Source organism: Cricetulus griseus, chromosome 4 (assembly GCF_003668045.3).
Source record: "Cricetulus griseus strain 17A/GY chromosome 4, alternate assembly CriGri-PICRH-1.0, whole genome shotgun sequence".
Lineage (NCBI taxonomy): Eukaryota > Metazoa > Chordata > Mammalia > Rodentia > Cricetidae > Cricetulus > Cricetulus griseus.
In genome coordinates this window covers 66,815,726-66,836,097 of record NC_048597.1, presented here as the reverse complement: position 1 = coordinate 66,836,097, position 20,372 = coordinate 66,815,726, and the positions used below count along the sequence as shown (strand labels likewise).

Sequence of the window (20,372 nt, the reverse complement as noted above, 5' to 3'; positions counted from 1 at the left end):
AACATTCTTCCAAACATTTAAAAAGGCATAGGAAGTGATGCCGCCCTTCCTTTCCAGTTTGGGTCACCTTTCTGTGGTGATACAAGATCTGAGATACTGTAAGGAAACCAAAGCAGAAAACTGTCCCAGATCTCTGAGCCCAAGGGTCCAGTGACCTAAGAGCTTTTCTAACTTAGGGCTTTGTGTAATGTGAGAATGTTTCTTACTACTTAAGTCACTTATGTATTCTACTACTTTAGAATGGAAGTGTGATTGGGAAGTCCTTCTGTATATATGTTTCTCTTATTGGTTGATGAATACAACACTGTTTGGCCAATAGAGGCAGGAAGATAGGTGGGACTAGGAGACAAGGGGAATTCTGGGCCAGGTAGGTAGAGAGAGATGACAAAAGGAGACACCATGTAGTGGAGGAACGAGTAACAGGTCTGGACCCTTCTCAGGTAAGATAAGACCACATGGAAATACTTAGATTAATAGAAACGGGTTAATAATTAAGACAGAGCTAGTCAATGAGAAGCTCTAGTCATTGGCCAACAGTTTTATAACTAATACAGCATTTCTGTGTGTTCATTTGTGGCTGAAGCAGCAGGACCCGGTGGAACAGAAACTTCTGCCTACAGAAGTGTCGGAGAGACACATTACTGCAAGGCATTGTCCCAAATGGCAGATGAGCCTGCCTGCCTTGCTCCCTGCCATGTCCCCATGTCTAGCACATGGTACCTGATACACACTAGGCAAATAAAAAGAAAGTTTAGTGTCTTTTCTTGTATCATTTGCCTTTTACTTGCCCCCTCTGGGTTCTGTCTTCCCTGGATACTCAAGTCACTCCATGTCCCTGAATCTTGGATGAGTGTCCTCATATATAGTCAGCAGGCTGGTTTCTCTCTCACCACTGCATTTATTTCTGCTCACAGCTGTAGCTTCAACATGAAGCTCAGTGTTTGGCACGGAGCAGCTGCTCAGAAAACCTTACTTCAGACATCCCAACTCTATCTTGTTCTATACGACATCTTAAAACCCCCATTCATAACCATCTTGTAGCTGTTTTGTTAGATGCATACAACTAATCAAAACAGCCAAGGAGGGTGATATTTGTAAAAGCCTCATAATTTAGATCAAAGAAGGGTTCCCTCAAACTAAGCCATGACATTTAGGGGACTTCAAAAAGTTCCAAGTAAAGTGAATACTTGATAACTGCTAGGTGAGGGGCTAAGTCCTGTGTGAGACATGATAACAGATTTGCAATGTTGCTTTTTAGAACACTAGTCTTGGTTTACACATCACACCTATTACTTGCCAAATGACCTTAATATTCAGCCCATTCCCTGCTCTGCTATGAGGCTGCCACCACTGCCCACAGACAAACTTTGAAGACTGACAATCTTTTTAAAAACTACAGATAGATTTAAGTAAAACCCAAGCTGCTGTGTCCACTTGTGAAGGATTTTTCTTTTCCTTCCTTCCTTCCTTCCTTCCTTCCTTCCTTCCTTCCTTCCCTTCCTTCCTCTCTTTTTCTTTCTTTCTCTCCCTCCCTCCCTCCCTCCTCCTCCCCTCTCCCTCCTTCTTCCTTCCTTCTCCTCTCTTTTTTTCTTTCCCCCCTCCCTCCCTCCCTCCCTTCCTTTTCTTTCTTTGTTTCTGAGACAGGGTTTCTCTGTGTAATCCTGCTTGTCCTGGGACTCTCTGTAGATCAGGCTGGCCTTGAACTCAGAGATCTGCCTGCCTCTGCTTCCTGAGAGTTGGAATCCAAGGTGTGCATTACCACCACCACCCAGCTGTTTTTAATTATATGAGGTGGGAAGACACACCTTTAATCTGGGCCACGCCTTCTGCTGGCAACCTACATAAAGTACACAGAAGAAGGGAGCTTTTGCTTTTTGCCTGCAGCCCTTGCTCTCACTGGCAAGTCCATTCCTTCACTGGCATTAAAGCATACATTTTCAGAATTCCATATACTGAAGACCATCTGAGACATGCAGCCTTATGAACTGAACATATGCTGGACTCCTAGATTTCTTGTTGGTAGACAGCCATTGTTGGACTAGCGAGACCACATAGATCATAGTCTGTAAGTCATTTTAATAAATTCTCTTTGTCCCTTTCTCTGTCTCTCCACACACACACACTTATATGTACACATAATATATTCATGTATGTATATATAATATATACAATATATAGTTATATACTATATTGATGTATATGAATACACACACACTTATATGTACACATAATATATTCATGTATGTATATATAATATATACAATATATAGTTATATATTATATTGATGTATATGAATACACACACACACACACACATAAATTCATTCTACCAGTTCTGTTCCTCTAGAGAACCCTGAGTAATACAAGCATGACCCCTCTATCTGTATTAACACACTTAGAGCTTTTAAATATATCTTTTTTTTTAATTCTCTCATATGTTACATCCCGACCGCAGTTTCCCTGACCTCCCCTCTTCCCCAGATCCACCCTCCCTCTGTCTTCCCTCAGAAGAGCAGGCCTCCCAGGACACCCACCAAACACAGCAAAATTTGCTACTCTATGTAAGACCAGCTACATACTGTCACATCAAGGCTGGTCGGGGCAACCCAGAGGGAGGAAAAGGGTCCCATTAGTAGGCGAAAAACTCAGGGACTGTCTCCACTCCCTCTGTTAGGAATCCCACAAGAACACCACACTACACAGCCCTAACATATATGCAGAGGACCCAGGTCAGACCCCTACAGGCTGCCTGATCTCTGTAAGCCCCCATGAGTCCTGAACAATTGATTCTGTGTGCTGTGTTCACCTGGGACTTTTTAACATATTTCTTAATCTTACAGCACTGAGTGGTCTGGGCATTGCACAAACTTACAGTTTAGTGTCTTCAGCCTCTTTCTGCATGATTTCGAGAATCATGCGGCATGCCTCAGATGTCCCTTCTGGGGTGGCATGGATGGTGACAGGCTTCTCTGCAGCCCCAGAGTTCTCCTTTCTGTGGATGTCTACCCTATAGGAAAAGAATCAGGAGCTATTATAGCACAGCAGCATTTGATGGGGCCTTAGACACCGGAAAGCATAGCCAATACCGTGAGTACAGAGGAAATCCTATCAGCACACTTGCAGCTGATGCTGCTCCTGGAGGGGGCTGAGTGCAAGCGGCTCATGCCATAAACAAATCCTTTGCAGCTCTGGTCAGAAGGGGGCCATTCCGACAGTAGGGCCAAGGCACCCAGCCAACTTGGTAATAAAGCCAGTTTGGTTAATGAAGTTTTTTTTCGTAGCCTTTCAAATGTCTGTAGACACGAAGGGTCAAGTGAGAAGGGAGTAGCACAAAGCAGCAGTTCTGACCTCTGCATGACCACAGCTTTTAAAAGCCATGTCAATCCAAATCCCAACACCAAATTCAGGCAAGCTTTATGCATCTGTGTGTTGACAGAGGGACGGAGGCGTACCTCTTTGCCATCCTAAGGTCTGCTGGCAGTCTGCCTTCTTCTAGGCTCTTAAAACTAACGGCTTAAGTCTGATGACTCTATGGATTTCTTTGGGTCCTGCTTGTTTTGTTCAATTTTGGAATCACATAACTGACCGTAGCCCCCTCTCATTTCAGTTGTTAGAAAAACCTGGTCCTCAGCTCCCTCCTCAAACCAGGGCATACACTTTGAGAACTAATTTTACTTCATTGAAACTTGAGTCACCTTACACAATGTTTGGAATCAGAACAGACAGAAATAAAAATTACTTCATAGTGATGCAAGCTTGGGAAAGGAAGGGCTGGTTTTTAGAATAAAAGGAACATCGATGACAACTTCTATTCTTCTATCAGTATTTCCCTCCAGGGAGCCTGCATGCTGGGTCTTATCATCAGTGTCTACAGCTGGGGGCTCCTCTGAAGGCTACAGGACGCTCACTCAGTGACTGGAATAAGACATGCCAGCTTGGGTAAGAGTATTTGCTGGCAATTTAGTGCTTTGCAAATGTGAGTTCATTTGATCTGCCCAATTTTTTGCATCTTGCAACCATCCTGTTAAAACACTGTGGCTTCCTTTTTCACAGTAGCAACTGATACTCAAAGAGGTGAGATACTTTATAAAAAGCTGAACATGAGTCACTGTTTTCAAGACCTGTATCTTCATTGCAGTGTGCCGTGGTCTTATGGACACATAAAAAAAACAATTGTACAAATCATTTTGTCCAGTGACTGCTACCTCCAGTTCAGTCTTCTTAAACAGAAAATCAGACACAAAGCCAGGTAGTTTCTTGTTTGGTGTTAGCAGTGACCCACAACTTCTACAGGAGACAGCCTAGATGGTCTACAGAATGGTTGCTCCAAGGCGGACCCAGCAGAAGGTAAGAGCCCAGAATGGAAGCTTCCTCTGACCACAGAGCCCCTCTGCTGCTGTGGAACTATATGTGCTCATAGAATGCTAGCATAAGAGGCTATCTTTCCTGAAGGCCCTTAGTGTTCTCTTCATGGACTTAGTCTTTCAGGGAATGAAGATTACATCATTAGCATGAACACTTATCACAGCCCCCACCTGAGGTGAGCCTGGTCATTGTCTATTGAAAGAAACACTGTTCCATAAGACACAGCTTCCCATCACAGCAGCAAGTGACCTGAAGATGGCAGAGATAGGATGCAGGTGACCCCTCAGAAGGAAGCAATGAAAGCACTGGAGGCACGTACCGGGATTGGGTCTGTTTAGTGATGTTCTTTATGGTCAAGCCTTCCTTGCCAATGATGGCACCAACAAACTGGGTGGGGACCAGGATCCGCAGCGGGAAATCAATCTGTCTGGTCTGAGAAGAGCTCCCGCTGTGGCCTTGTTCCCGGGAAGAGTGGTCCCCACGCTGAACTCGATGAGGGGGAGAAAGGGAGTTCACCTCTTCATCAGGGATATAGGAAATCTTGAAGGAGTAGTTCTCAAACTGATGCCCACTTAGCTTCTCAATGGCTCTGAAACACAGCAGGACAGGAAAGCTTATCTGAGAGTATAGGAAAGACTGAATGACTCACCTAGCTCCCTAGCCATGACTCGGTACTTCTGCCAAGCATCAAAGATACAGGGGTGAGCAAGACAAACCCCTCCTCAGCCCTGGAGTCAGGCAATGATTAAACAAACTTCTCCGTGTCTAGACCTAGGTGACTTAGACACAATTCTGCAGTTTTTGTTTCTTTCCCACCACTGGAGACTAAATCCCCCTCACCAAAAAACTGTAGGTAACAGAGACTAAATCTCCCTCACCAAAAACTGTAGGTATGGGTCCAAAATTATTACTTTCTTTTTAATCATAACACACCTTCATGATTTCTGCAATCATACCACAAAATTTAAATATATTTGAGAAATTCAGAAACACGTGAGCATAAATTAAGGAAACTTTATTCATCCTAATGTGTCCCTGTCTTTATTATATACTACTTACTAAAATGTATTAAAATGGTTATATTATTTCTAATCCTTAAAAAATCAGTTAACACTATATCCAATATTTTTATATAATTCATTGCCCACTCCACTTGACACAACTGGTTCACTTTGCTACTGAGCCTCCCTTTTAAGTTTGTAAATTGTGCCTAGGCTCTTGGAAATCACATGTTGTCACAGTGTAGCTCCTCCTCTGGGGCAAACTCCTAGAGATGAGCTGGCCCAGTGTCCACCTGGTAACGTTTCAGTATTTACTACTCTATATCAGTTAGGGTGTATTTAGTCCTCAATCCTCAAAGTTACAGACTTATCTAAAAATAACCATTATAAACAACAAAACTTAACTTTTGTATTTTAAAAATTGTACATGAATTGGGACAATGCCCTCACATGTTTTTGCAGAAATCCTACTGGGGTAACATTGAGGGTTTATGACTTCATTACAAGACAGAACCTTCTGAATTCAATGAAGGCAGGAGAAAAACGTGTAGATGCTACCCAAGTGGTGTTGGGCTATGGCTATGTTGGCCAGAGGTGGCAGAGCCTACCAAGCTTCACAGCTAATGAGGCTGTAATTTTAGCAATGAACAATTAACTTCTTGAGACTGTTGGTATGAAAATGGCTAAACTGTCTTCATATGTGGGGAAACTGCAATAGCAGAGTGCCCTTGGGAATGGGTACACAGTGGGCTATACACAGCCATGAAGTATGATCACCCATTATACTTCTAAGTTATACTGGCCTATGAGACACTTCAAGGACCTCAAACCAATAGAAACTTCTTAGCTAGGCATGGTGGTACATGGCTGTAATATTCCCCCCACCTTAAAAAGTCCAAAAGATTAAAAAAACTTGTTTTTTTGTTTCTGCTTTAAAAACGTAATGTCATGTCTGTTAATAGTAAACTCGAATCATTATGGAATAATCAATCATTACGGGATAAGTAGGGAGTCCAAGTCAGGCACATGGGTGGAACACTCCCAGATAATCAAGCCTGCTGCTGTCTCTGAGGTGGACCCTTTGTAAGACATTATACACAGGAAAACTGCTGCTTTAGTCTCCATTTAGCAAGTGTTCGAGGAGGCTATGCATATTCTTATAGAGAATAGAGCGTGCTCCAGTAAAGAGGCCCCAGGAAGCTTGTCAAAGAGAGCCTATGGGCGCAGGATCCTAACGCTGGTATCCGGCTCTTCCTGCCATGGTACTGCCTTTCTGCTGATGCCAAGGTTCGACGCTGTTTAAGACAGAGTCCATATACAACCACTCAACAGCCCAGACGTGCCCAAAATAGCAAGAACACCTTGGAGTTGTTGTACAGGCATGTCCAAAGGGACAGGGATACCCTGGAGTTGTCCTGGCATGTCAAAGAGGATGAGGACTGGCTGGCACCTGTCTTCTCAGGAAGGTTTCCAGAATCAGGACTCAAAGGAAACTAAAGACAAACCCAAATAAACCTGCAAGGAAATAAACCCAAACCCACTTACATCTTTGCTTCTTCTCTTGTTGCGTAGGTGACATTGACGACAGCAGTTTCTGTGTCTGTATTGACTAGGGAAGAAGTGAAAACTACATCATCATTTAAAAATAGATATCACCCCTGGCCCATGGAAAGCTAACCTCAGAGGAAAATAAACAAAACACCATATCATCTTAACTGCAGTTATTCTATATCTATCATTACAGAATTTGTAAATCAAATATATGTTACACTCTGTAATCATTTGCACATAAACATATTGCCCTGCATTTCAATTATTTCATTAGTACTTCTGACAAAATGGATTATCTCTGTATGCTTATATATTTTCACTTTTAATATTCGCATAAAATTGCAGGGAGCAAACAGGACAGGAACTGCTTCATCATTAGTCGTTTGGGGATGTGCTGACCCCAGTACTGTCAGCCTAGAGTGCTGTTGAGCGACCTCCATGGAAAACACCACTTGACTTTGTATTCTTTTTTTTTCTTTTTTTAGGATTTTATTTATTATGTATCCAACATTCTGCTTCCATGTGTATCTGCACACCAGAAGAGGGCAGCAGATCTCATAATGGATGGTTGTGAGCCACCATATGGTTGCTGGGAATTGAACTCAGGACCTCTGGAAGAGCAGTCAGTGCTCTTAACCTCTGAGCCATCTCTCCAGCCCTCGACTTTGTATTCTGAATTACTTCTTTATGCTAAAATCTCAAAGGAAAAATGGGTGGAAGAACATGACACAAAGTAAATAAAGAAAAGAACACCATGATTCTTTGTGCTTCATATTTTCAAGCTTGTAGACCTATTTATTATTAATTTTAATTGTTGATTTAAAACACACAGAATGCTAAAAAGGTTTCCTATCTGTAGCTTTCGAGAGCTAAAGACAAGGTTGTAGACTCTGACTTCCAGAAATGGCTGGGCTTGAGCCTTCTAGTTGCAATATCCTCCACATATAAAAAAGACAGTAAGAGAAGTCAGCTGTGTGTGTGTGTGTGTGTGTGTGTGTGTGTGTGTGTGTGTGTGTGTGTGTGTCCATCCACCCATCCACCCATCCTAACAATGGAAGATTGAGGCAGGATAGTAAGCCTGGGCCACACAGCAAGGCCCTGTCTCTAAACAGTCATAGACAAGCAGACAGACAGACTATTCATTCAAAGGGCTTCATTGATGAAGCTTGCTTTAACCCAGAAAACCTAAATGAAAAGTATGTTTTCAGAAAAAAAAAAAAACCAAGAATGACTAAGTCAGGTTGGGGAATTTAAAGTTAACAGCATTAAAAAGCATCCCAGAAAGTCACAATAAAGCTCCCTTTCAAAGCAGCAATATTCATTCTTAAACTTTAGTAGGAGTTCTAGGGCCATCCCACTCGTGACATCATTAAAATGTAAAGAAATGTGACCCTGAGATTCTCAAAGGAATTTAGCATCCCCCAGATTTTAAAGACTCTAGGATAAAAACACATTTTGCCCAGGAATTTTAAAGCAGCTTCAGACTTGGCAGGGGATATTGGTGGACAGGTAGGAGGTACACAGTCAGCAGTAACTATCAGTACAATGTTCTACACACCATCACTGCCAATCCCAGCCCTGGCCTCCGTCTTGGTGCACTCAGGATCCAAACAGTTCTTACAGATACCCTCACAGTGCCAAACAGGGCTTGTGTGGTATATCATTGTCCTCACCCAGTGTCAGCACAATGTCAAAGGTTTCCAGTCTGTAGCCTTCTAGACCGACAGAGAAAGCTGGAGACTCAGACACCCAGGAAAGGCATCCTCTACAAATCCTGGCTCCTTAGATTTTGCTCTCACTTTTCACTAATAGTCTCTTTTCTTCAAAGATGTCTGTCTTCTGAAAGTCACGTGGTCCTTGATTCTGGAGTAAGCTGAGCTCCATTTAAATAATTTATTTCATTGCTCATTGAAGCCATGTTCCTAAGTCTCTACTGATGGGCTCTGCCGGATAGAAATCACCCATGAAACAGGACAAAAGAACAGCTCAATAGTTTGCTCTATGCCTCGAGGCACTGGAAGCTGGGCAGTCTCCAGCGCTCGGGTGCTGAAGGGCTGCATGTTACCCTTGAACACATCCTTTCTCAGGTAGCACCATCCTGAATTTATTTCATGGTGTTAGCTGTTAATCTGTCTCCATTGCTCCAAAACTGGGATTTCAGGCATGTGCCAACACATCCAGATCAGCACTTTGTTTTTTAAAATTTTTTCACGTTCGCATCTATAAAGCTGTCTTACCACCAGAATGTCTTCCTTTCAATGATAAGGAAGTGAAAACTGAGAACAGAATTCATAGAAAACATGTTTTCTTCTGAGTGCTTTCCTTTTATCTCTGAGTGTGGGCACAAACACGTGAGCACACTCTAATAACTGCTGCTTCAAACCAATTTCACTGACAGACTTGACCGTCTGTGATAAACCGGATTCTATATGATCGTTTCCTGAGGACTTTATGATTCCTTACAAGTGTCTACAAAATACTTCAACAGGTTCTCATTGAGTGATGCGACCATTCAATGCCATAGGAAGGGGTACAAATTATGCTGGATTTTATACAAGTGGAGACGGAATTAGTGCGGTTCAGTTGGTGAGGCTGAGCGACTATTCCAAGGGTTCTCAGGCAGGGGGCGGTCAGGGCCAATATAAAAATCTTTGCCATATTGTGGTGTCTTCATTGTCAGGGTTTTGGGATCTACCTTTCTGGACTTCCTACAGAGCTATGTAGGACATCAGTCTCGGGGGCCTTTTTGGTCCCCCTTAAAAGCCAGCGCTTCAGGCGCTAGACAATAAAAATGAGTAGCAGAAGAGAAGCAAGTATTTCCTGGCATGCAGTGCTGTTCCTATGATGGTGAGCCTCAGATCTGAGTGCACATAAAACCACTCAGACATTCTTGATTCAACCATGATCACTCTCTCCACCCCGAGTGAGTCTCCGCAGGTTGGCGGTGAACCTCAGGAACCTACACTTTCGTAAGTGTTCCAAGAATCTTGGTGGGGAAGTGCTACCTCATAGTAAACAGACCTTAGTTAGGTTGTGTCCTCACCTCCTGGTGTGGTGGAGTTAGTTAAGTAACAGCAGTGTAAACTCAACTGTTCTCAGATGAATTAAATTTGCCCTGCCCCAACTGGGCTTGTCCAGCACTTTACACTCACTGCAGGTGTTAAGAAGCCTGAATGCTTGCTGGGGTGGCCTCACCTTTAATCCCAGCATTCAGAGGCAGAGGCAGGTGGGCCTCTGTGAGTTCAAGCCCAGCCTGGTCTACATGGTGAGTTCCAGGTCAAACAGGACTACATACACAAAGAGACTCTGAAAGAACATTCCTTGAACAACTGAACTATATGGATATATAGAGATGGCAGATAGACACAGATGCCTCTGGCAGGCAGGTCTACAGACAGACCCTAGAGGAAGCATGTGTCAAAAGCATCGGGACTTACTACTTACTACCCCAACCTGTAAGAAATAACTGACAATGTCCTCTCCTCCAAAGTCCAGTGAGCTAAGATGCCTCACGCATGGGTTTAATTTCCTCACTCATTACCTTGCTCCACATTCTCCACTGTCCCACACTCAGCCAACAGTCCATCCAACACCTGTAAAGGAAGAGGAAGAAAGGAGCATAAAAAAAAGACACTGGTTTCCCTCTGCAACCAATACACACTAAAACAAGGACATAGGAATAATGTAAATCAGTTGGCATTTCAGGTGTTCCATAAGAACTCAACAAATCAGGAATATTCAGGGCTATTTTCTCCCCCAAATGGTTCCCAATGACCCATTCAGTAGGATGACACCATACAATTTCAGAATCTTGGTACATGATACTCCTATTCCTTTTTTTCTTTCCTTTTTAAAGACAAACAGAAAACACAGCTTTCTTTAAGGCTGGTTTGGGAGTTAGGACCGTTTGTTTTTAACCGTAGGGCCACTCCTCGAAAATTTTAAAATAGCAGTCTTAGACCTTTTAGTGCCCTGTAGATCTTTAATGGTTACTCACAGCAACTAACTCAAAACAAAAACAAACAAACAAACATCAACTCTAACAAAGAACTTTCTGTTTCCACAGGTTTCAGGTGCCTCAGCTAATTGGAGTGTGAAACAACAAAAGTCTTCCATTAGATCATGTGACAGGAATCACAAAAGGGTTACCTGGCTGGTGTGCTGAGGCTTGAGGCCAGGCACCTGAGGGAGAAGACGTGGGTGAGGTAGGGGTCGGTGCACTTTACTATGAGGGACAAACACAACCTCTAACTCACGTTATGTGTCATTGCACTGGAAAGGAAGGACAGGACCCAGAATTCTGGGGACAAGTCTCAAGGCCTCAAATTCCGAGTGTAAAAGGAAGCCAAGCTAAGAGGTGCCTGGGTGCCCAGCTTACTTACCTCCCACTGCAGGTGAGGCGGAATGTTCCGGATTTGAATTTTTCTGCTCCTGTAAAGACAAGATCAGTCTAAATCATTTTCTCCGTACACTCCAACTTCAGCAAATAACAAAATCAAACACAGGGTCATAAATTAAGTTCACTGTCCAACTGCATTTATCAAACCATCCACAGAACAATCCTACAGTGGACGATAGGCTCTGTGTTTCAAGGTTTCCAATTACCTTGGGAGGAAAAAAAAAAAATCCAGAAACCGTAACAAGCTAAAGAAACTACAATTTAAGTACAGATTTACACTCCCAATTTCCTACTAGTCAGTCAGAAGATAAACCACCACACAATTTTTCTACGACCATCCTCTCAAAATAGGCATACATGCTTCCAAGTGATCCATTCCTAGGCGCAAACGCAATGGTAAGGTCACAAATACTATGGGCTCAAACACAATCAGATTTTGTGTCATGTCAAATTTCATTTAAAAATTTATTTCTGAAAGGTAATTTATTTGTAATTCAAAATTAGAACCTCATAAAAATCTCCCACCTCCCGATCCTCACCAAAGCGAGGATCGTCACCCACTCGTTGCTGTGCGTCCTCAGTTTCAGGTAAATCCAGACTCTGGTCTCACAGAAGCACCTGCTCGTTCTCCGCAGTCTCTATCTGCTTTTTCACGGGACAGTAACAGGCTGCCCATCTTCTTATCTTAGGAAGTTTCCGAATCTGTTTTCATGAATGTCCGCCATTTCATCCAGCCACCCCCTTATCATTTAAACCTCTCACTGGTTTGTTTGTTTGTTTGTTTAGAGGCCTTTCTTAAGACATCCTGATAGCTGAAGGTGCTAAATGATTTAGGTATCTTCTTCTGTTTGTTTTGATTTGGTTTCTCAAGACAGGTTCTCTCTATGTAGCCCTGGCTGTCCTAGAACTTGCTCTGTAGACCAGCTGGCTTCAAACTCATACCTGTCTCTGCCTCCCTACTGCTGGGACTAAGGGCCTGTGCCATCCTGCTCTTCTGTTTTTTAATGTAAACATTAAAATTACATAGAAAGAAATAAGCCAGGCATGGTGACTAGGTTTCTTATACTAACATTCATGAGGCAGGAGGGTCATAAGTTCAAAACCAGCCTGGGAAGGAAGGCAGCATGGTCTTTCTCTTCCTACCTGCTGAGAGCATATAAAACCCTGGGAAGACCCATCAGGGTGCAGAGGTACCACTTCCACTGAGCTCTGATTCCACCTAACCTCATTTGGGAGGATGCTGGAGAAGGGATGTGGGCCCCATTCCTTCTCCCTTCTTTCTGGTGCCAGTATCTCCAAACAGTAGTTGGGCACAGTCACATGCTTCCCCATGGCTTGAACCTAGGCAACAGCTTTAGAGGAAAATGATGTGATTTAAGCCAAGAGAGGAGGAGGAACAGAGAAGTACAGAATACAAAAGACCAGCAAAATGAGGAGCTCATTTCCTCCCAAAGTACCTAGGGACACCAGAGGACAACCTCGGGTACTGTTCCCCCAGATGGCAGCAGCCTAGAGACAGGGTCTTTCACTGGCTGGAGCTCCTCAAAGTTACTAGGTACACTAGGTTGGCTGGTGCAGGGATAACATGTGTGAGCTGCCCTGTACTTTTTAAAAGTGTGAATGTGTTGTCTTAATGGCTAGTACGGGTTAGGATGCAGAACCTCCCATCTTGTGGCAGGATTGAGAGAGAAGCAAGAATCAAGAGCTACTTTTCTGTTTCCATGCTGTGAAACCTGGTTTCTCATGCTCTTCAGCCATAGTTCTTAATGAAGAGGCATACCTATGGTGGCTGCACAGAAATTCCCTACAGAAGATGCCACCAAACCCATCTATAGAAAAGTCACCAGAATTTAAGAAAATAGAGTATTTCCAAAAAAAAACAAAAAAACAAAACCTTTGTTATTTCCAAATATAAATATTGACTGACTGTGAACCAAGAGTCCAGCCCATTGAAAGCACCTTATTCATGAGCTCAAATCTATTTCACAAGGACAGCTACTGCACACTAGGTAGCTACTGGCAGATGATAAATGAGTGAGAGCATGGCTATAACATACAGGAACACACAGCTGTTAAAAATGGAGTAGGTATACACACACCCTGTACCTACAACGATTACATTTTTTCCTCCTGCAATATGTGCACACATGGTGAGCAGTGGCAATGTCGTGGACGAATCATAAAATGACTCAGGAAGGAATGTGTAGCTTTTCCCTTCAACATCAAACTCACTGTAGATTTTCACCCAACCCTCTCCTCCTGGAAGGGTTATTCCAGAAACTTCCCCATAGGTGGGACACGTGGAAAATCACCTGCCAGGCTGTGTCATGTCTCACGAGGTAAGATCAAGTTTGAGAACCTCCTCAAAGTATAAGTGGAACAAATTCCAGAGAGCGCCCAGAGAAGGGTAAGGGGGCATTGCCTACGAAGAAGACACAGTAAATTCAGGAACGTGAGACATTTGATAAAAAGACTGTGTCTGTCTTTGTGCATCCCACAGTTGCTTCTGCTTTCCAAGGATAAAACAGAAAAACAAAAACAAACAAAAAGAAGCAAGCATTCCATTTCGTCCCTTTCATTCTGCTGTGCCGATGTTCTGTTGAGTGGTGATGGGGTGTTCTGAGACAGGGTTTTAGAATATAGCTCAGGCTGGTCTTGAACTAGCTTTGTAGCCCAGGCTTGGCTCAAACTCATGATCCTCCTGCCTCAGCTTCCCCAGTGTGTACTGTCATGTGTGATGAAGTTAACAAAACCCATTCCTAGAAAAGTGATTAACTACCTCTATATGGGCCCTGACTTAACATCTGTAATTAAGACAACCATGATATAAATATTTACATACAGCTGTGAATTCAGATACGTAACACAAAGGACCCAAGTTCTAATCTGAGTGTATGAGACCTGCTTCATGTGTCCTCCTCAGCATCGCACCCACTGACTTCGCTAAGTCACACCGGATCTACCCTGTGCAGCCTCCTCTGCGGCCAGCATCCTTCTCACTTTTCTTCTTCTGCCCCAGAAGGTAGGACCACAGCAGTGTTCTGTGACCAGCAGCCACAGAGCATCTGTTGCCTTCTCCTGGTCCACTCCACTTTGTTGTTGACAGTGGCTCATCTTTAAATAAGCCATTTTCTTTCATTCCACATTATAAACAACGAGCCAACATCATTAACTCCCCTACAAAGAAACTATGCTCACACTCTTTATCATTACAATCATGATGATGAATATTAATGTTAAATTCTCTCTAGAGTCCTAAATCCCAAGGCAGCTGGAAAGCTGTACAAACACCAAAACACACCCTCTCCCTCATGGGTGCCTTCCTAGGCCAATCAAAGTATGTCTGGTCAGAGGTTTTATCTCATCCACACTGAGGGCTGGAGTCCTCAACAATCAGAACACCTGTACCCAATATTCCTATCCAAGGCTAATAGCACTGTGGCTGACTTTGCAGAATAGGATGATCTTTAAGTTTTAACTATAAATGTTGTCAGATCATGTAACAAATACCCGATAAGTGTCTATTAGAAGCCAGTTGTTCAATCTGTGGGCTGCATGCAACCCAGGATAGCTGTGAATGTGGTGCAGCATGCTTGCAGATGACATCATGTCACAACCAAAAAACTAAACATCTATACGCTGGGGTGCCACAGCAAACAAAGCAAAATTAGGCTGGCAGCTTTACTCTCTAGGGAGTGAAATACCAGCCTCTATTTTCATAAATACTAGGATATAACTTACAGTTCTTTGCTCAATCCAAGTCCTTATCTTTTCCCAGCTCATTTTTAGATTTTTTTTCCTGCTAAAAACAAACCATCTTTAAATGCCTGTGCCTGCATAACATCTTTATGGCATAACACACTCTAGTAAAGGCAAAGCACCCAGGGAAAGCTGGTGCTGAATGTGGGCAGGGCACCTTCACTGTGGCATGGTCATGTTGGGGAGGCTCTCCTCTATGCCCACACTCTGCCCCTGCATTTAGCTTTCCTAATTTCTCTTTGCCACACAAGAGAGCACTCTGGGAAAAGACTGACAGAAACCTAGGACGCATCTGTGACATGCTCCAGAAGGAAGAACAGGAAGAAGAAAATTTTAATGGCTATTTCTTCCCAGTGCAAGGTGAGCCAGAAAGTTAATTTTTCAGAAGGGAGGGGAGGAGGGGCAAACACCTGTAATCCCAGCTCTCTGGGACCTGAGATAGTAGAAATATCCCAAGTCCAAGGCTAGCCTTGTCTACAGAGAAAATTTGAGAGCAGTCTGTAATAAAGTCAACAAATGAAAGAACAAGCAAGAAGCATATTTTGAATGATACAAGGAGATGCCAGTCAATGACCATCTCAGGAGTCCAAGCAGGTGCTGTGGTTTTGGGATTGCTGAGGGTCCCTTAGGACTAAAGTCTGGTCCATGGGGTACGAGGCAGGAGCACACACCTTATGGGGGCGAGGGAAAGTCTGGGAAGTAGGCAAAGCCAAAGGTTCTTGGGTCACTGGGGACATGAGGCATTTCCTTGTGACTCCTTTGGCAGCTCTTACACTCCTTGTTCAAAACATCATCACATGCTCACTGGTGCAACTCCCTTTAGTACTATTCACACGAGCCCACACACTCACCAGAAGCTCAAGTCAAATTTGTGTGTTAAATAACCCTTTAGTCCCTATAAAATTAGCCGCCTCAGGTATCTGTTACAGCAATGGAAGGGTAATGTCCAGCATGTTGATTCTTTTCAAGTCAGCTTCCAGCACTAACGTTACATGATTTGAATATATAGAAAGTTACTTTTGAGGATGAGGACATAGTTTGATCATGATCAAGGACTTAAGCTCAGTCTCCTAGCACCAAAACCAAGGTGGGGATTTAAACTCACATTAAAAACAAAACAAAACAAAACAAAAAACCCGAAGAATCTATTTTTAAAACAGATGAGAAGACTGTGGACAGACAGACAGAATAAATTTTGCTTATTTTTGAAAACTATTTTTTTCCTTGAAATTTCCTATGTATGTACTACGTTAGGAGGCCTGGGCAGTCTATGGGGCCTCTGGTAGTGGAACAGTATTTATCCCTAGTGCACGAATGGACTTTGAGAGCCCTTTCCCCACAGAGGGATATCTCTCAGCGTAGACACAGTGGGGAGGGCCTAGTCCCTGCCCCAAATGATATGACAGACTATGAAGATCCTCCATGAAAGGCCTCACCCCCCCCACCCCCTCACCCCCCCACCCCGGGGAACAGAATGGGGATGGGATGGGGGTTTGATGGGGGGCACGGGAGGATGGGAGAGGGAACTGGGATTGATATGTTAAATAAGATTGTTTCTAATTTAAATTAAAAAATAGAAAGAAAAAGAGGGAAATTAATTAGAAGTAACTTCCCAGTTAGAAATGGGATTTATAACCAATTCAGAGAGATCAGACTTTTGTAAAGAAGTTTTCCCAGTGGCAATGAGGGAGATGCAAGCTCCTCACTTGCACCCCACCGAGCTACTTGCTTTGACTATGGCATTTCTGGCAGGGAACTCAAGACTGCATCTTGCAAGGGGCCTGTCACTGAGCTGCAGGCCTAGCCCAAAGTTATCTTTTCAATGCTCAGAATTTACTGCTTGCTTACATGGCAGCCTGTAGCCAAAAGTCTTAGAAAAGTCATCTTCTTAGAGTATAAGATTGTAAAAACTCTTAGGGAAACTGTTGTAAAAACTCTTTCCCTGGAGGGATGAAAACAAAGGCCTTCATTATTGAGCACCAATAAGACCAAGGCACCATTCTGAAGTCCAACTTGAGAAAGCAATCAGCCCAGTGAGCCTACTTACAGAGCATGCATGAGGGTGACCCCAAGACATCCATGCCCCTGAAAAGTCTCATTTCAGCACAGATGACTTCCCTATAGCTTCACAGACGGAGTCTTCCCAGCAGTTACCTTCCATAGACTATATGCTCTAGCACCTCCCAAGACCACCAGGGCACCACCAATCAGGGCATAACTGTATACAAAAGGGTGGGAGGCACTACAGGATGGCAGAAGATAGACTCCCAGGTGAGGGCCCAACAACCCTTACCATGCCTCTGCTATGAAGAAACACCAACAGTTACCAGTCTTGATCTGGGGTGTCACTTTGCACAGCTGTTCTGATGAAGATGGTTCTATGTTCCACAACAATTCCTTCAGTTCACACACAGTGACAAAGGAATACAACAGTGTTCAGCCTAAGAATCTATATGGTCTCATACCAACATCTTTGCACCTTCCTTCCATCCCAATATCTTTGCCCAGACAGGCACTGGCATCCATACACTAGATGCTGTACACACCCCTCAGAAGGATGCATCCCTGACCCTCATTTATAAAGAGGCCCTAAGGTTTTCAGGAAGAGTGACATCCACCTTCTTTCCCAAAGGAGCCTCCAGACTAGTGAGAGCTCCACATCACAAGACAAAAGAACTGGATACAGAATAAGGTGAAACCATTTGAGGGCAAGGTACAGGGAAGGCTCAGAGGAGAGGAGGTGTGTAGGAATTAAGCTTAAACCTGAAGGGAGAACAGGCATCCAGGAGAGAGAAGAGCAAAGGGCATTTATGCTTCAGAGAAAATAGCATAAGCAAGGTTGGCAATCCCAACCAGGTGGCAGAAAGTTCAATGTGGGCAAACTCAGGAAAGTCCCAAGTAATTGAGAAGTCAAGTACACTGAGAAAGTACACTGTGACATTAAGCAAGGCTGTAATGAGCTAAGGTCAAACAAATACACACTAGGATCAAGAGTCCTAAGAGCATTAACAACTGGTTAGGAGGGGACAGATCAGGAGAGAGCTCACGGTGGGAGACATCTTCCCACCCCCACCCAACAATTCACAAGCAAAACACCCTGGATGGGATTTGCAGAGGCAGACAGGGAGACAGACTGACACTAAGACCATCCTGTGTGCTCTTCTTGCCCACTGGGGGCCCATGTAGTTCACAGACTAAACTGTCTTGATCCATCAGCCAGCAAGAGTCTTATTTCCCATTAGATGTGAACCCTTGGGACTACAAACAGATAAGCAGTGTAACTGGCCTGGAAGGAACAAGGACAGTCTAGAGATACTTGTGTTGCTCCCCTGGAAAATTGGAATTTCCCCCACAGGAATCTCAAGTTGGGAGGAGGCTGAAGCCTGGTGCCAGCTAGAGGAGTCATTTGTCCTCTTGTCTTTCTCCCTCTACTACCTAAAGGAGAGCTCACATAGTTCTGACAATCTGTGAGGCCACCTTGCAGGAGAAACTAGAGTCCAGACACTATTGATGGGTTAATAATGGGCAGGGCACCTTGGGCAAGACTGCTTATCTATATAGCCCTCTACCTAAGTTAGGAGCCAGGGAATGGACTCAGGCAAGCCACCCGACATCTTTATCCCCTTCTTTCTCAGTGTGGCCACACTGATAATCTTTTTTCTCTTCACTACTATTTGTTTAATTGGCCTGGGAGAGTTGGTAGCTGAACCTGGTTTTTTATGGCCATCTAGGCACAAGCTCTAACCCCAAATATTTCCCATAACAGTGAGAGGTCAGAGTCTAAACAGAATGTATTGTTAATAAATTCTTATAATTGTCATGTGCCGTCCCCCCATTGTACAGATGTAGAAAAGTCAAAGGTTCAAGCTCAAAGCCATCTACCCAGATATTTAGTTGACCTTGGGGGAACTGTCTGACCTCACCAACTTGACTCTGATCTGGTCTTAGAACTGTCAGGTTGGTTAAGAATACCTATGAAGTGCCAAAGTGATTTCTGGCACACAGGTGCTCTGCTGTTCCAGCTAAAAGGAAGATGAACCGGATTGTACCGGAGCTCTCAAATTAGTTTGGACGTTGTGGTTGACAGAATTTCCTAAAGATGACTTCATTAAAATAAAAAAAAATATCCCACCCATATGACTTTGCTATTTCTCCCACTGAGATATTCCTGTGAAATCCAGCCAGACTTATGACCACTGGGAAATGAGTGTCTTACTTCTGAAGCTAGTCCCAGCACGCTTCCCTCAGGAATGCTACCCTCAGAACTTGGCCCCCATGGGAGAAGGAAGAGTAAGTAACCACACAGAAAAGCCACCACTTCAGCCAACAGCCCAGCTGAGGTCCCAGCTATCAGCCACAGTGACCTGCCAAAGAGTGAGTGAGTGAGTGAGTGAGTGAGTGAGTGAGTGAGTGAGTGAGTAAGGGAGTGAGTGAGCCAGCCTCCAGATGAACTTTACCTTGGTCACCGAGTGTTCCCAGTAGAAGTAGCAGAAATGCAGGCACAGGGGAGAAACACAACATGCCTGACTATACCCTTTTCACACCTGACTCACAGACTCCTTAAATAGGGGTTCTATTTCATGCCACTTCATTCGGGCTTGCTATGTAACAACAGACACTACAAACAGATACACTCTTTTAGGGCAATGAAGGGGGTCCTGAAAAGGTTTGGGAGTGACTAAAAGCAAGCTGAAGGTTTCTAGGTTACCCTGGTAGGTTACCCTGAGTGTGGTCACCCCAGGTGAGGGGTATATTTGGAGGAATATACTGATCTTGTGTGATGCAAATACTGAATGCCCTTGGTAGAGAGCAGTTTACAGGGTACACATTACATTCAGAAGTCAAGGAAAAGTGAGATATTCAAATGATTTCGAGACCTGAACTTACACAACTGACAGACTCAGACATCTCTAGACAGGGTTTTCTTAGTAGATAATGAGTGGAGAAAAAAATGTAAATTTTATCTGTGATGATTAGGGCTAATTATCGACTTGACGGAATTTAGACTCAACTTGGAGATGAGAAGCTGGGCATGCCTGTGGGGTGTTACCTTGATACATTTTAGCAGGTGGGAGAAGACCCATCTTAATTATTGTGGGGGAGATACTCCCTGAGCGGGGGGGGGGGGAACGGGGACAGACGACGGACGGGACGGGGACGGGGACGGGACACGCTTCTGGAGAAGACAGGAGATGGAGAATGGGAGAGGCAGACATTCACTGAACAGCTGCAGGTGTTCGTTGCTTTCTGTTTCTTGTTGTGATATAATGTAACCAACTACTTCAAATTCCCAAAGC

General features: G+C 43.8%; 1 protein-coding gene across 4 annotated transcripts in view; it reads right to left on the bottom strand.

Annotated features, from left to right (window-relative positions):
• Igf2bp2 (insulin like growth factor 2 mRNA binding protein 2) overlaps positions 1-20,372 on the bottom strand; it is a 113,788-nt gene that overhangs the window by 20,264 nt on the left and 73,152 nt on the right. For all 4 annotated transcript variants that reach the window (XM_027413005.2, XM_027413003.2, XM_027413004.2 and 1 more), the window contains exons 3-7: positions 11,300-11,348; positions 10,459-10,510; positions 6,912-6,975; positions 4,685-4,954; positions 2,873-3,007 (exon numbers count right to left, since the gene is read on the bottom strand). In XM_027413005.2, coding sequence (XP_027268806.1) covers positions 2,873-3,007; positions 4,685-4,954; positions 6,912-6,975; positions 10,459-10,510; positions 11,300-11,348 — 570 coding nt within the window. The remainder of the gene's footprint in view (positions 1-2,872; positions 3,008-4,684; positions 4,955-6,911; positions 6,976-10,458; positions 10,511-11,299; positions 11,349-20,372) is intronic.